The following is a 16,555-nucleotide window of genomic DNA, read 5'->3' on the forward strand; positions in this document are numbered from 1 at the left end:
CTCGTTAACGGCTTTTTCTTGTTGGAGCAGGCGGTCGAACATTAGGAGTGTTGAATTCCAACATGTCGGGCTGTCGCAAATCAAGCGCCTCACTGGCATGTTGTTTCGCCACTGGATATCGGAAAAGTGCGCCATGGCCGTGGAGGAATGCCTCAAATGGCCACACACCTTCCTGGCCTGCTTCAGGACGTCCTGTAAGCCTGGGTACTTATGCACAAAGTGTTGTATAATCAGATTACACACATGTGCCATGCACGGCACATGTGTCAACTTGCCCAATTTCAATGCCGCCACCAAATTACTTCCGTTGTCAGAAACCACTTTGCTGATCTCCAGTTGGTGCGGAGTCAGCCACTGATCCACCTGTGCGTTCAGGGCGGACAGGAGTGCTGGTCCGGTGTGACTCTCTGCTTTCAGGCAAGTCAACCTCAAGACGGCGTGACACTGCCGTATCCGGGATGTGGAATAGTACCTGCGGAGCTGGGGGGTGCCGTTGATGTGGAGCAAGATGCAGCAGCAGAAGAGGACTCAGCTGAGGAGGTTATGGAAGAGGATGGAGTAGGAGGAGTAGAGGAGGTGGCAGCAGGCCTGCCTGCAAGTCGTGGTGGTGTCACCAACTCCTCCTCTGCAGAGCCACACATTCCATGCTTGGAAGCCGTCAGCAGGTTTACCCAATGCGCAGTGTAGGCGATATACCTGCCCTGACCATGCTTTGCAGACCAGCTATCAGTGGTCATATGGACCCTTGCCCCAACACTGTGTGCCAGACATGCCATTACTTCCTTTCGCACAATCGAGTACAGGTTGGGGATTGCCTTTTGTGCAAAGAAATTTTGGCCGGGTACCTTCCACTGCGGTGTCCCAATAGCTACAAATTTTTTGAACGCCTCAGACTCCACCAGCTTGTATGGTAAAAGCTGGCGGGCTAAGAGTTCAGACAATCCAGCTGTCAGACGCTGGGCAAGGGGGTGACTTTGGCTTCTTGCACTCAAACATGTCCTTGACAGACACCTGACTGTGGGCAGATGAGCAGGAACTGCTCCGGAAAAGGGAGATGGAGAGGCAGATGGTTGCGAGGGGGCAAGGAGGACAGCAGTAGTTGACGTGGCTGAAGATGCTGGACCAGGAGGAGGATGGCGGCTTTGAGTTTGTGTGCTGCTTTCACTCATGTGATGATCCCATAGGCCGTTTGTGATGTGCGATCATGTGCCTTCGCAAAGCAGTTGTACCTAGGTGGGTGTTGGACTTCCCACGACTCAGTTTCTTTTGGCACAGGTTGCAAATGGCATCGCTGTTGTCAGAGGCAGACACACACAAAAAAATGCCACACTGCTGAGCTCTGCGATGACGGCATTCTGGTGGTGGCAACAGCATGCGTTGATTGGCGTGCTGTCTGGCTGACCCCGGGTGCCGATGCATGCTGTCTGACTGTGCCACTAGCTCCTTGCAATGACCTCACCCTGCTTCCAACTCATCTACTCCTCTCTGTCTCCCCATCTGAACTTTCCCCCTGTTCTTCTTCTCTTCTAGCGGGCACCCATGTGACATCTACGGACGCATCGTCATCATCAACCGCTTCACTTGTATCTGACAAATCAACAAAGGAAGCAGCAGCGGGTACAGCATCATCATCATCACACCGTACGTCCATGTCTGTAATGCTGCCTGACTGAGACATATCACTGTTATCTACATCCTCTGTCAATGATGGTTGCGCATCACTCATTTATTCCAACTGATGTAAAAAACTCCTCTGACAGATCAAGTGAAGTGGCTGTGGTGCTAGTGTTGGTGGTGGCGGCAGGCGGGCGAGTGGTAACTTGAGAGGTGCCCGAAGATAAGTTGGAGGAGGATGGTGCGTCAAGGTTCGGAGCGGAAGCTATAGAAGATTGGGTGTCCTGTGTTATAAAGTCAACTATTTCCTCAGAACTTTTCGAGTTCATGGGACGTGGCCTCTGAACACTGGGCATTATTCTAGTGCCAAAGGGAATCACAGCACCACGACCACGACGGCACCTGCGGGTTGGCCTGCCTCTGCCTGTCATTTTTTTTTTTTAATTGTACACTTACACACTACTATTAAACAAGATATGAGTGGTGCCACTGGGCAAGTGGGCCCAGTATACGCTGTGAGCCTGACACAAAAAAAGCAGACTGATGTTTCACAGTCCAAAATTTTTTTTTTTTTTTTTTAATTTACACTACTGTTACACCAGATATGAGTGGTGGCACTGGGCAAGTGCGCACAGTATACGCTGTAGATTAGATTACACTAGCAGACTGATGTTTCACAGTCAAAAAAGTTTTTTTTTAATTTACACTACTGTTACACCAGATATGAGTGGTGGCACTGGGCAAGTGGGCTTGGCAGGCAGGCAACTGCAATTAGATTACACAGGAAAAAAAAAAAAATTAGAAAATTATGTTCTAGCCCTTAAAAGGGCTTTTTGGGGTGCTGTCCTTACAGCAGAGATCAGATGAGTCCTTCAGGACTGTAGTGGACACTGAATACACTAGCCTAGCTATCAATTTCCCTATTAAATCACCAGCAGCTACACTGTCCCTCCTCTCACTAACAATGCAGCTTCCGAATAAATCTAAAATGGCTGCTGTCCATGAGCTGGGAGGGTCTGGGAGGGAGGGTCTGCTGCTGATTGGCTGGAATGTGTCTGCAGACTGTGAGATACAGGGTCAAAGTTTACTCAATGAGGACGAATAGGGGGCGGATCAAACATTGCATATGTTAGCCCGCAGCGGCGAACGCGAACATGCTATGTTCGCCGGGAACTATTCGTGACATCACTATATATATATATATACACATATACTGGTTATATATAAATATGCTGGCTATATATATATATATATATATATATATATATATATATATATATATATATATAAATATGCTGGCTATATATACTGGTTGTATATAAATATACTGTCTATACATAAATATGCTGCATATATATATATACACACATATACACACACACACACAGTATATATATATATATACATACACATACACAGTATATATATATATATATATATATATATATATATATATATATATATATATATATATATATATATATATATATATATATATATAAAGAATTAAGGACAAATGGTCATTATAAATGAGAAAATACTGTAAAAAAAAAAAGAAAAAAAAAAAAAGCTCATATTAATGTGGTGCAGACCCTATATAAAAATATTAACATGGACTATAAGTAGGCTTACCATAATTTTTAGTGGTGAAACTGGGGCCACCTGGTGCGGTGCCAGTGGGGGTGTGGTCAGGAGCGTGGTCAAGGGGGCGTGGCAATTACCGGTCCTTTTAAAGTAGTAGCTTTTATGTGTGTAATGTTTTGTGGATACTCTACCCTTCCTCAGTCAAACAAGTGAATCACACAGTTTAAATAGACCGTAACATCACCCCCTAGTGAAAAAGGCACCATTACTTTGTCATGGCAAATAAATCATTAATCTAAATCTCAGATTCTAAATAATGCCAAACATCAAGCATAATTATCAATTTCACAATTTAATATCTGCAGTCTAATATGTGTTTTATGTGTCTAATTAAGGAACAGAGCCAAATACTGATAAGGCATAAATACAACATTGAATGAAAGTAAAAAAGAAACACATACCTGCTAAAGCTGTTTAAGAGGCTACTCTATACCATAATGCAGGAAGATTACAGCCAAAATGCTATCCTGCATGAAGTAAAGCAAGATCCAGGCCAAAAATCCTTCCTGTCTGTACTTCCTTGTCATACCCATATGATTCCCCTAAATGTGCATCACCGGCAATGTCACCAGGTGGGGGGTGTTAAATTCTTAGAAAAATAAACCAAGTAGTACTACAAAATTAAAAAAACCTATGCTACTCACTCAGCCTGTATTAATAAATGTAAACTTTGAAGGACACAGACTCTAAGCTAAGCAGGGCTGTATGTAACAAAGTACCAGCATCCAACTATGCTGGAGAGCCACAGTCCAGTCATTTTGAATAATGGGTCTGGGTTTCAGGTGGCCTGAAACCCGGACACATGATTTGAAACCTGGAGGTGGCAACCCTACTGGGACAGAATGAACAACTGGGTGGGACACTGGGACAGCGCCTCCAAAACCGGGACAATGCCAGTAAAAGTGGGACTTCTGGTAAGCCTAACTATAAGAAAAGAAATGGAACATCTTATTAAATGCACCATATATAAAGATAGGGAATCAAGCACTCTTTTTGAATAATTAACAACAGTATTGATTGATCTCTATAACATTAGCAATGGCTCAGATCAAATATATTAGGGTACTCAATGCTATAAAATCACAGGAAATATCACCAAAATACTACCAACATTCCCACATTGTGATATATATGAGAAGTCACGTGACTATACACTTGTAACCCTGTATGAGAACAAATTCATATGGATCAAAAATAGAAACATAGTAAACAAAATGTTGAAATGTACACCTCACACTGTGCATCGCTCACACTACACCCCAGCTGCACACAGAACCCCTGCAAATACAGGGGCTAATTCTGGGCAGGTATAATGTAGGGATCTAAGTGTGGCGATACATTATCAGTAGTTTACACAATATCACGGCTTGTCAAACAGCTGTCACCATATAAAGCATGTACAACACAGCATGCAGTTGGTTAATTTCCAAGGAAAAACAGTTCCAATGCTGCAAAATAGTTCCATTTCCAGGCAAATAGGTCTAGCAAAATTGACCCTCCACTATGCGGTATTGCCAGTCAATATGGTAACTCACTTATCTGTACAGGTGGTAATGGGAACTGTAATCCATCTGCGTAATCCTGATGCAAATGATCCGAATGGTAAGACAGCTACAGCCGTTAGAGACACAGATAAACGCCAACTCGTACAGCGTGTGTACCAAACAAACTTCCACATGCAGGTGTGTCACGTGCTCCTCTAATCCAATGCCGACGATCGTTTCACCCCTAACATCATATGCAAGACAGGGCTCCCTCGTTTGTTAATTATGGGTGGAGCGTTTTGAAAATATAAGCTCCAATAGTAGGGCATAGATCCATTGGGCCTGAGGAAGCCCCGTCTTGCATATGATGTTAGGGGTGAAACGATCGTCGGCATTGGATTAGAGGAGCACGTGACACACCTGCATGTGGAAGTTTGTTTGGTCCGCACACTGTACGAGTTGGCGTTTATCTGTGTCTCTAACGGCTGTCTTACCATTCGGATCATTTGCATCAGGATTACGCAGATGGATTACAGTTCCCATTACCACCTGTACAGATAAGTGAGTTACCATATTGGCTGGCAATACCACATAGTGGAGGGTCAATTTTGCTAGACCTATTTGCCTGGAAATGGAACTATTTTGCAGCATTGGAACTGTTTTTCCTTGGAAATTAAAGGGACACTAAACCCAATTGTTTTCTTTCTTGATTCAGATAGAGCATGCAATTTTAATCAACTTTCTAATTAACTCCTATTATCAATTTTTCTTCGTTCTCTTGCTATCTTTATTTAAAAAGCAGGAATGTGATGCATAGGAGCCGGGCCATTTTTTTGTTGAGAACCTGGGTTATGCTTGCTTATTGGTGGATAAATGTCAGCCACCAACAAGCAAGCACTATCCATGGTGCTGAATCTAAAAAGGGCTGGCTGCTTAGATTTACATTCCTGCTTTTTAAATATATACTGGTTATATATAAATATACTGTCTATACATAAATATGCTGGATATATATATATATATATATATATATATATATATATATATATATATATATATATATATATATATATATATATATAGTAGTAAGCAATTTCCAGTTCAGCCCACCAGTAGCCAACTCGCCTGGGTGCAATGATATACCATGAAATAGAAAGCAAAAAAAATGCACTCTCAGGACTTTTCCACAAAAGACCAATTTAATGGAACGTTTTCGGGGTTCACAACCCCTTCATCAGCATGCAAAACAGACAAAATTCAACTCATTTATAGTGTTACATATCAATTACATCACATCAACCTAAGTGTCTCTCCAAAGGAAAAGTGCGCCAATTTTTCGAATTTGGAACGCATATTGCGTTCCACAGTGCTATCCGAAACCGGAAGTTGTATTACCTCACTTCCGGTTTACGGATTCAACAGACAAAACGTGAAATAAAAGATAAAGTAGTGTACTCTACAATTTCAAACGTATTAATGTGACATACTAATTTGGGGGACTTATTATAACAACAGTGTGCCACCTTCTAATAAGTGCCAAGAAAATTGTGATGGATATACATTGTCGAACGTTGGTACATCCGGTCGGCATAGAAACAGTAACCATGGTAATCATAAACAATTCTGATTGCCAAAAGGTGCCATAATTTACAATGGTATGCCAGCTGAATGAAACAACAATTTTCATAGTGCCATAAGTAACGTGTACTGAATTATATACAATCATATTGTATATATAAAAAAAGAATACTAATTTAAAAATTGAATAGTTAAAAAATAATATATATATATATATATATACTGGTTATATATAAATATTCTGTCTATACATAAATATGCTGGCTATATATATATATATATACACAAATACAAAATTTGTTTTTTTAGCACACCTTACAAAAAGTTTAAAGCCACATCTGGGAGTGCTGCCAATATGACCCAGTAATTACACAAACAAAGAGGTATCAGCGCACATCCATTTTCCAAAGCACAACATATTTTTTGAACTGCTGCAAAAAATTGCCTGCAAATACATCAAGAGACAACTATTCTTTTTTAAATAATATTGGGAACTTAGTCACACAATATGGCCATATTTTGCTTAGCCAGTCACCACTTACAAGGTGCCCCAATTCGACTGGTCCTACACTACAGTCCTTTTGCCACAGAGGGCTGAATCATTCCTGCTTTTACTCTTCATAATAGAATGAGACTCCCTGGCTTTTTATTCACAACTCTATTACACTGTTATGAGCACACCTGAGCTTGGGTGGGGTGCTTAAACCAATGGGAGATGGTCAGTCTCCCTGGTAATTTTAAATACAAATACAAAATTTGTTTTTTTTAGCACACCTTACAAAAAGTTTAAATCCACATCTGGGAGTGCTGCCAATATGACCCAGTAATTACACAAACAAAGAGGTATCAGCGCACATCCATTTTCCAAAGCACAACATATTTTTTGAACTGCTGCAAAAAATTGCCTGCAAATACATCAAGAGACAACTATTCTTTTTTAAATAATATTGGGAACTTAGTAACAGTGTAATAGAGTTGTGAATAAAAACAGGGAGTCTCATTCTATGTTCAAAAAATATGTTGTGCTTTGGAAAATGGATGTGCGCTGATACCTCTTTGTTTGTGTGTATATATATATATATATATATATATATATATATATATATATATATATATATATATATATTCTGTCTATACATAAATATGCTGGCTATATATACAGTATATACTGGTTATGTATAGATATAATGTCTATAACACAAATATGCTGGCTATATATATACTGGTTATATATAAATATTCTGTCTATACATAAATATGCTGGCTATATATATACTGGTAATATATAAATATTCTGTCTATACATAATTATGCTGGATATATATATATATATACTGGTTATATATAAATATTCTGTCTAGACATAAATATGCTGGCTATATATATATATATATATATATATATATATATATATATATATATATATATATATATATATATATATATACTTGCTGGTAATGAGCGCATAGGTTGTCGGGAGCTGTAGTTTTTATACCTTTGGAGATCGAGGACCAGTAGGAGCTGGGGTATAAGGTTATCGGGAGATGTAGTTTCTGTCACTTGTGACGGGAGTGGGGAGTTCTGTGTTAAGGGGCGCGCAGGGGTTGCCGGGAATTGTAGTTCGACGTCTCACGTGTCTAGCTATGGCGGGGCTGGAGCTGCTTTCGGATCAGGGATACAGGATAGACGGCAGAAAGGCCGGAGAGCTGCGAAAGATTCAGGCTAGGATGGGAGTGTTTGCTCAGGCGGACGGTTCAGCTTACATAGAACAGGGGAACACCAAGGCCCTGGCGGTCGTATATGGGCCACATGAGGTGAGTGAGCCAAAGAAACCGACACTCACTGAGTTATAGTGTGTGACATGTGAGTGAGAGACTGAGTGATAGTGTGTGTGACAATTATGTACTTGTGTGTGAGTGAGAGACTGAGTGATAGTGTGTGTGACAATTATGTACTTGTGTGTGAGTGAGAGACTGAGTGATAGTGTGTGTGACAATTATGTACTTGTGTGTGAGTGAGAGACTGTGTGTAATGTGTGTGTGACAATGATGTACATGTGTGTGTGAGACTGTGTGATAATGTTTGTGACATGTGAGAGACTGTGTGATAATGTGTGTGATAATGTGTGTGTGACAATGATGTACATGTGTGAGACTGTGTGATAATGTTTGTGACATGTGAGTGAGAGACTGTGTGATAATGTGTGTGTGACAATGATGTACATGTGTGAGACTGTGTGATAATGTTTGTGACATGTGAGTGAGAGACTGTGTGATAATGTGTGTGTGACAATGATGTACATGTGTGAGACTGTGTGATAATGTTTGTGTGACAATGATGTACATGTGTGAGACTGTGTGATAATGTTTGTGTGACAATGATGTACATGTGTGAGACTGTGTGATAATGTGTGTGTGTGACAATGATGTACTTGTGTGTGAGTGAGAGACTGTGTGATAATGTTTGTGTGACAATGATGTACATGTGTGAGACTGTGTGATAATGTTTGTGACATGTGAGTGAGAGACTGTGTGATAATGTGTGTGTGACAATGATGTACATGTGTGAGACTGTGTGATAATGTTTGTGACATGTGAGTGAGAGACTGTGTGATAATGTTTGTGTGACAATGATGTACATGTGTGAGACTGTGTGATAATGTTTGTGACATGTGAGTGAGAGACTGTGTGATAATGTTTGTGACATGTGAGTGAGAGACTGTGTGATAATGTGTGTGTGACAGTGATGTACATGTGTGTGTGACTGTGTGATAATGTTTGTGACATGTGAGAGACTGTGTGATAATGTGTGTGTGACAATGATGTACATGTGTGTGACTGTGTGATAATGTTTGTGACATGTGAGTGAGAGACTGTGATAATGTGTGTGTGTGACAATGATGTACTTGTGTGTGAGTGAGAGACTGTGTGTAATGTGTGTGTGACAATGATGTACATGTGTGTGTGTGACTGTGTGATAATGTTTGTGACATGTGAGTGAGAGACTGTGTGTAATGTGTGTGTGACAATGATGTACTTGTGTGTGAGTGAGAGACTGTGTGTAATGTGTGTGTGACAATGATGTACATGTGTGAGACTGTGTGATAATGTTTGTGACATGTGAGTGAGAGACTGTGTGTAATGTGTGTGTGACAATGATGTACATGTGTGAGACTGTGTGATAATGTTTGTGACATGTGAGTGAGAGACTGTGTGTAATGTGTGTGTGACAATGATGTACTTGTGTGTGAGTGAGAGACTGTGTGTAATGTTTGTGTGACAATGATGTACATGTGTGAGACTGTGTGATAATGTTTGTGACATGTGAGTGAGAGACTGTGTGATAATGTTTGTGACATGTGAGTGAGAGACTGTGTGATAATGTGTGTGTGACAGTGATGTACATGTGTGTGTGACTGTGTGATAATGTTTGTGACATGTGAGTGAGAGACTGTGTGATAATGTGTGTGTGACAATGATGTACATGTGTGTGACTGTGTGATAATGTTTGTGACATGTGAGTGAGAGACTGTGATAATGTGTGTGTGTGACAATGATGTACTTGTGTGTGAGTGAGAGACTGTGTGTAATGTGTGTGTGACAATGATGTACATGTGTGTGTGTGACTGTGTGATAATGTTTGTGACATGTGAGTGAGAGACTGTGTGTAATGTGTGTGTGACAATGATGTACTTGTGTGTGAGTGAGAGACTGTGTGTAATGTGTGTGTGACAATGATGTACATGTGTGAGACTGTGTGATAATGTTTGTGACATGTGAGTGAGAGACTGTGTGTAATGTGTGTGTGACAATGATGTACATGTGTGTGTGACTGTGTGATAATGTTTGTGACATGTGAGAGACTGTGTGATAATGTGTGTGTGACAATGATGTACATGTGTGTGTGACTGTGTGATAATGTTTGTGACATGTGAGTGAGAGACTGTGTGATAATGTGTGTGTGTGACTGTGTGATAATGTGTGTGACATGTGAGTGAGAGACTATGTGATAATGTGTGTGATAATGTGTGTGTGACAATGATGTACATGTGTGTGACTGTGTGATAATGTTTGTGACATGTGAGTGAGAGACTGTGTGATAATGTGTGTGTGTGTGTGACAATGATGTACATGTGTGTGTGACTGTGTGATAATGTGTGTGTGTGACAATGATGTACATGTGTGTGTGACTGTGTGATAATGTTTGTGACATGTGAGTGAGAGACTGTGTGATAATGTGTGTGTGTGTGTGTGTGACAATGATGTACATGTGTGTGTGACTGTGTGATAATGTGTGTGTGTGACAATGATGTACATGTGTGTGTGACTGTGTGATAATGTGTGTGTGTGACAATGATGTACATGTGTGTGTGACTGTGTGATAATGTGTGTGACATGTGAGTGAGAGACTGTGTGACATGTGTGTGACAATGATGTACATGTGTGTGACTGTGTGATAATGTTTGTGACATGTGAGTGAGAGACTGTGTGATAGTGTGTGTGTGACAATGATGTACATGTGTGTGACATGTGAGTGAGTGACAATGATGTACATGTGTGTGTGACTGTGATAATGTGTGTGACATGTGAGTGAGAGACTGTGTGATAATGTGTGTGTGTGTGACAATGATGTACATGTGTGTGTGTGACAATGATGTACATGTGTGTGTGACTGTGTGATAATGTGTGTGTGACAATGATGTACATGTGTGTGTGACTGTGTGATAATGTGTGTGTGACTGTGTGATAATGTGTGTGTGTGACAATGATGTACATGTGTGTGTGTGTGACTGTGATAATGTGTGTGACAGTGATGTACATGTGTGTGTAGTAGACTGTGATAATGTGCGTGACATGTGAGAGACTGAGTGACAATGATGTACTTGTGTGTGTGAGACTGTGTGATAATGTGTGTGTGTGTGACAATGATGTACGTGTGTGTGTGACAGTGTGTGTGAGAGACTGTGATAATGTGAGTGACAGTGTGTGTGAGACTGATGTGTGTGACAGTGTGTGTGTGAGACTGATGTGTGTGACAGTGTGTGTGAGAGACTGATAATGTGTGTGACAGTGTGTGTGAGAGACTGTGATAATGTGAGTGACAGTGTGTGTGAGAGACTGTGATAATGTGAGTGACAGTGATGTACATGTGAGTGACAGTGTGTGTGAGACTGATGTGTGTGTGAGAGACTGTGTGATAATGTGAGTGACAGTGTGTGTGAGAGACTGTGTGATAATGTGAGTGACAGTGTGTGTGAGAGACTGTGTGATAATGTGAGTGACAGTGTGTGTGAGAGACTGTGTGATAATGTGAGTGACAGTGTGTGTGAGAGACTGTGTGATAATGTGAGTGACAGTGTGTGTGAGAGACTGTGTGATAATGTGAGTGACAGTGTGTGTGAGAGACTGTGTGATAATGTGAGTGACAGTGTGTGTGAGAGACTGTGTGATAATGTGAGTGACAGTGATGTACATGTGTGTGAGAGACTGTGTGATAATGTGAGTGACAGTGTGTGTGAGTGACAGTGTGTGTGAGAGACTGTGATAATGTGAGTGACAGTGATGTACATGTGAGAGACTGATAATGTGTGTGACAGTGTGTGTGAGAGACTGATAATGTGTGTGACAGTGTGTGAGAGACTGTGTGATAATGTGAGTGACAGTGTGTGTGAGAGACTGTGTGATAATGTGAGTGACAGTGTGTGTGAGAGACTGTGTGATAATGTGAGTGACAGTGTGTGTGAGAGACTGTGTGATAATGTGAGTGACAGTGTGTGTGAGAGACTGTGTGATAATGTGAGTGACAGTGATGTACATGTGAGTGACAGTGTGTGAGAGACTGTGATAATGTGAGTGACAGTGTGTGTGAGAGACTGTGATAATGTGAGTGACAGTGTGTGTGAGACTGTGATAATGTGAGTGACAGTGATGTACATGTGAGTGACGGTATGTGTGAGAGACTGATGTGTGTGACAGTGTGTGTGAGAGACTGTGTGGTGTGTGTGTGTGTGAGAGACTGTGTGGTGTGTGAGACTGTGTGGTGTGTGTGTGTGTGAGACTGTGTGGTGTGTGTGTGTGTGAGACTGTGTGGTGTGTGTGAGACTGTGTGGTGTGTGTGAGACTGTGTGGTGTGTGTGTGTGAGACTGTGTGGTGTGTGTGTGTGAGACTGTGTGGTGTGTGTGTGTGAGACTGTGTGGTGTGTGTGTGTGTGAGACTGTGTGGTGTGTGTGTGTGTGTGAGACTGTGTGGTGTGTGTGTGTGTGAGACTGTGTGGTGTGTGTGTGTGTGTGAGACTGTGTGGTGTGTGTGAGACTGTGTGGTGTGTGTGTGAGACTGTGTGATGTGTGAGACTGTGTGATGTGTGTGTGTGTGAGACTGTGTGGTGTGTGTGTGTGTGAGAGACTGTGTGGTGTGTGTGTGAGAGACTGTGTGGTGTGTGTGTGTGTGAGAGACTGTGTGATGTGTGTGTGAGAGAGACTGTGTGATGTGTGTGTGAGAGAGACTGTGTGATGTGTGTGTGAGAGAGACTGTGTGATGTGTGTGTGAGAGAGACTGTGTGATGTGTGTGTGAGAGAGACTGTGTGATGTGTGTGTGAGAGAGACTGTGTGATGTGTGTGTGAGAGAGACTGTGTGATGTGTGTGTGAGAGAGACTGTGTGATGTGTGTGTGAGAGAGACTGTGTGATGTGTGTGTGTGAGAGAGACTGTGTGATGTGTGTGTGTGAGAGAGACTGTGTGGTGTGTGTGAGAGAGACTGTGTGGTGTGTGTGAGAGAGACTGTGTGATGTGTGTGTGTGTGTGAGAGACTGTGTGATGTGTGTGTGTGTGTGAGAGAGAGACTGTGTGTGTGTGTGAGACTGTGTGATGTGTGTGTGTGTGTGAGAGACTGTGTGATGTGTGTGTGTGTGTGAGACTGTGTGATGTGTGTGTGTGTGTGAGAGACTGTGTGATGTGTGTGTGTGTGTGAGAGACTGTGTGATGTGTGTGTGTGTGTGAGAGACTGTGTGATGTGTGTGTGTGAGAGACTGTGTGATGTGTGTGTGTGTGTGAGAGACTGTGTGATGTGTGTGTGTGTGTGAGAGACTGTGTGATGTGTGTGTGTGTGTGAGAGACTGTGTGATGTGTGTGTGTGTGTGTGAGAGACTGTGTGATGTGTGTGTGTGTGTGTGAGAGACTGTGTGATGTGTGTGTGTGTGTGAGAGACTGTGTGATGTGAGAGAGACTGTGTGGTGTGTGAGAGACTGTGTGATGTGTGAGAGACTGTGTGATGTGTGAGAGACTGTGTGGTGTGTGAGAGACTGTGTGGTGTGTGAGAGACTGTGTGGTGTGTGAGAGACTGTGTGGTGTGTGAGAGACTGTGTGGTGTGTGAGAGACTGTGTGGTGTGTGTGTGTGAGAGACTGTGTGATGTGTGTGTGTGAGAGACTGTGTGATGTGAGAGACTGTGTGATGTGTGAGAGACTGTGTGGTGTGTGAGAGACTGTGTGGTGTGTGAGAGACTGTGTGGTGTGTGTGTGTGAGAGACTGTGTGGTGTGTGTGTGTGAGAGACTGTGTGGTGTGTGTGTGTGTGTGTGAGAGAGACTGTGTGGTGTGTGTGTGTGTGTGTGAGAGAGACTGTGTGGTGTGTGTGTGTGTGAGAGACTGTGTGGTGTGTGTGTGTGTGAGAGACTGTGTGGTGTGTGTGTGTGTGAGAGACTGTGTGGTGTGTGTGTGTGTGAGAGACTGTGTGGTGTGTGTGTGTGTGAGAGACTGTGTGGTGTGTGTGTGTGTGAGAGACTGTGTGGTGTGTGTGTGTGTGAGAGACTGTGTGGTGTGTGTGTGTGAGAGACTGTGTGGTGTGTGTGTGTGAGAGACTGTGTGTGTGTGTGTGAGAGACTGTGTGGTGTGTGGTGTGTGTGTGTGTGAGAGACTGTGTGGTGTGTGTGTGTGTGAGAGACTGTGGTGTGAGAGAGAGACTGTGTGGTGTGTGTGTGAGAGACTGTGTGATGTGTGTTACAGTGATGTACATGTGAGTGACAGTGTGTGTGACAGTGATGTACATGTGAGTGACAGTGTGTGTGAGAGACTGTGATGTACATGTTAGTGATAATGTGAGTGACAGTGATGTACATGTGAGTGACAGTGTGTGTGAGTGACGGAGTGACGGTGTGTGTGTGAGTGACGGTGTGTGTGTGAGTGACGGTGTGAGTGACGGTGTGTGTGTGTGTGTGACGGTGTGTGTGACGGTGTGTGTGTGTGTGACGGTGTGTGAGTGACGGACAGTGTGTGTGACAGTGATGTACATGTGAGTGACAGTGTGTGTGTGTGTGAGAGACTGTGATGTGTGTGACAGTGATGTACATGTGACAGTGTGTGTGTGAGAGACTGTGATGTGTATGTGAGTGACAGTGATGTTCATGTGTGTGAGAGACTGTGATGTATATGTTAGTGATGCACATGTGAGTGACAGTGTGTGTGAGACTGATAATGTGTGTGACAGTGATGTTCATGTGAGTGACAGTGTGTGTGAGAGACTGTGATGTACATGTTAGTGATAATGTGTGTGACAGTGATGTACATGTGAGTGACAGTGTGTGTGTGTGTGAGAGACTGTGATAATGTGTGTGGCAGTGATGTACATGTTAGTGACAGTGTGTGTGTGAGAGACTTTGATAATGTGTGTGACAGTGACGTACATGTGAGGGACAGAGTGTGTGTGACTGTGTGATAATGTGTGTAGTAGACTGTGTGATAATGTGTGTAGTAGACTGTGTGATACTGTGTGATAATGTGTGTGTAGTAGACTGTGTGATAATGTGTGTGTAGTAGACTGTGTGATAATGTGTGTGTAGTAGACTGTGTGATAATGTGTGTGTAGTAGACTGTGTGATAATGTGTGTGTAGTAGACTGTGTGATAATGTGTGTGTAGTAGACTGTGTGATAATGTGTGTGTGTGTGACTGTGTGATAATGTGTGTGTGACTGTGTGATAATGTGTGTGTGACAGTGACGTACATGTGTGTGACACTGTAATAATGTGTGTGTGACACTGTAATAATGTGTGTGTGACACTGTAATAATGTGTGTGTGACACTGTAATAATGTGTGTGTGACACTGTGATAATGTGTGTGTGTGACACTGTGATAATGTGTGTGTGTGACACTGTGATAATGTGTGTGTGTGACACTGTGATAATGTGTGTGTGTGTGACACTGTGATAATGTGTGTGTGTGACACTGTGATAATGTGTGTGTGTGACTGTGTGATAATGTGTGTGTGTGACTGTGTGATAATGTGTGTGTGTGTGACTGTGTGATAATGTGTGTAGTAGACTGTGTGATAATGTGTGTAGTAGACTGTGATAATGTGTGTGACTGTGTGATAATGTGTGTGTGACTGTGTGATAATGTGTGTGTGACTGTGTGATAATGTGTGTGTGACTGTGTGATAATGTGTGTGTGACTGTGTGATAATGTGTGTGTGACTGTGTGATAATGTGTGTGTGACTGTGTGATAATGTGTGTGTGACTGTGTGATAATGTGTGTGTGACTGTGTGATAATGTGTGTGTGACTGTGTGATAATGTGTGTGTGACTGTGTGATAATGTGTGTGTGTGACTGTGTGATAATGTGTGTGTGTGACTGTGTGATAATGTGTGTAGTAGACTGTGTGATAATGTGTGTAGTAGACTGTGTGATAATGTGTGTGTAGTAGACTGTGTGATAATGTGTGTGTAGTAGACTGTGTGATAATGTGTGTGTAGTAGACTGTGTGATAATGTGTGTGTAGTAGACTGTGTGATAATGTGTGTGTAGTAGACTGTGTGATAAAGTGTGTGTAGTAGACTGTGTGAGTGACAGTGATGTACATGTGAGAGACTGTGTGACAATGATGTACATGTGAGTGATAATGTGTGTGACAGTGACGTACATGTGAGGGACAGTGTGTGTGTGAGACTGATAATGTGTGTGACAATGATGTACATGTGAGTGTGTGTGAGACTGTGTGATGTGTGTGACAGTGACTTACATGTGAGTGACAGTGTGTGTGTGATAATGTGTGTGACAGTGATGTACATGTGAGTGACAGTGTGTAACGTGACGTGACTGTGTGAGACTGTGTGACAGTGATGTACATGTGTGTGACTGTGTGATCATGTGTGTGACAGTGACGTACATGTGAGGGACAGTGTGTGTGAGAGACTGTGATGTACATGTTAGTGACAGTGTGTGTGAGACTGTGATAATGTGTGAC

At 42.3% G+C, this 16,555-nt stretch overlaps 1 protein-coding gene across 1 annotated transcript in view; it reads left to right on the plus strand.

Annotated features, from left to right (window-relative positions):
• The first annotated feature begins 7,934 nt into the window (after positions 1 to 7,934).
• Positions 7,935 to 16,555, plus strand: part of EXOSC4 (exosome component 4) — a 31,648-nt gene continuing 23,027 nt past the window's right edge. Inside the window, exon 1 of the mRNA XM_053715454.1 lies at positions 7,935 to 8,134. Coding sequence (XP_053571429.1) covers positions 7,964 to 8,134 — 171 coding nt within the window. The 5' untranslated portion in view covers positions 7,935 to 7,963. The remainder of the gene's footprint in view (positions 8,135 to 16,555) is intronic.

This window comes from Bombina bombina, chromosome 5 (assembly GCF_027579735.1).
Source record: "Bombina bombina isolate aBomBom1 chromosome 5, aBomBom1.pri, whole genome shotgun sequence".
Classification (NCBI taxonomy): Eukaryota; Metazoa; Chordata; class Amphibia; order Anura; family Bombinatoridae; genus Bombina; species Bombina bombina.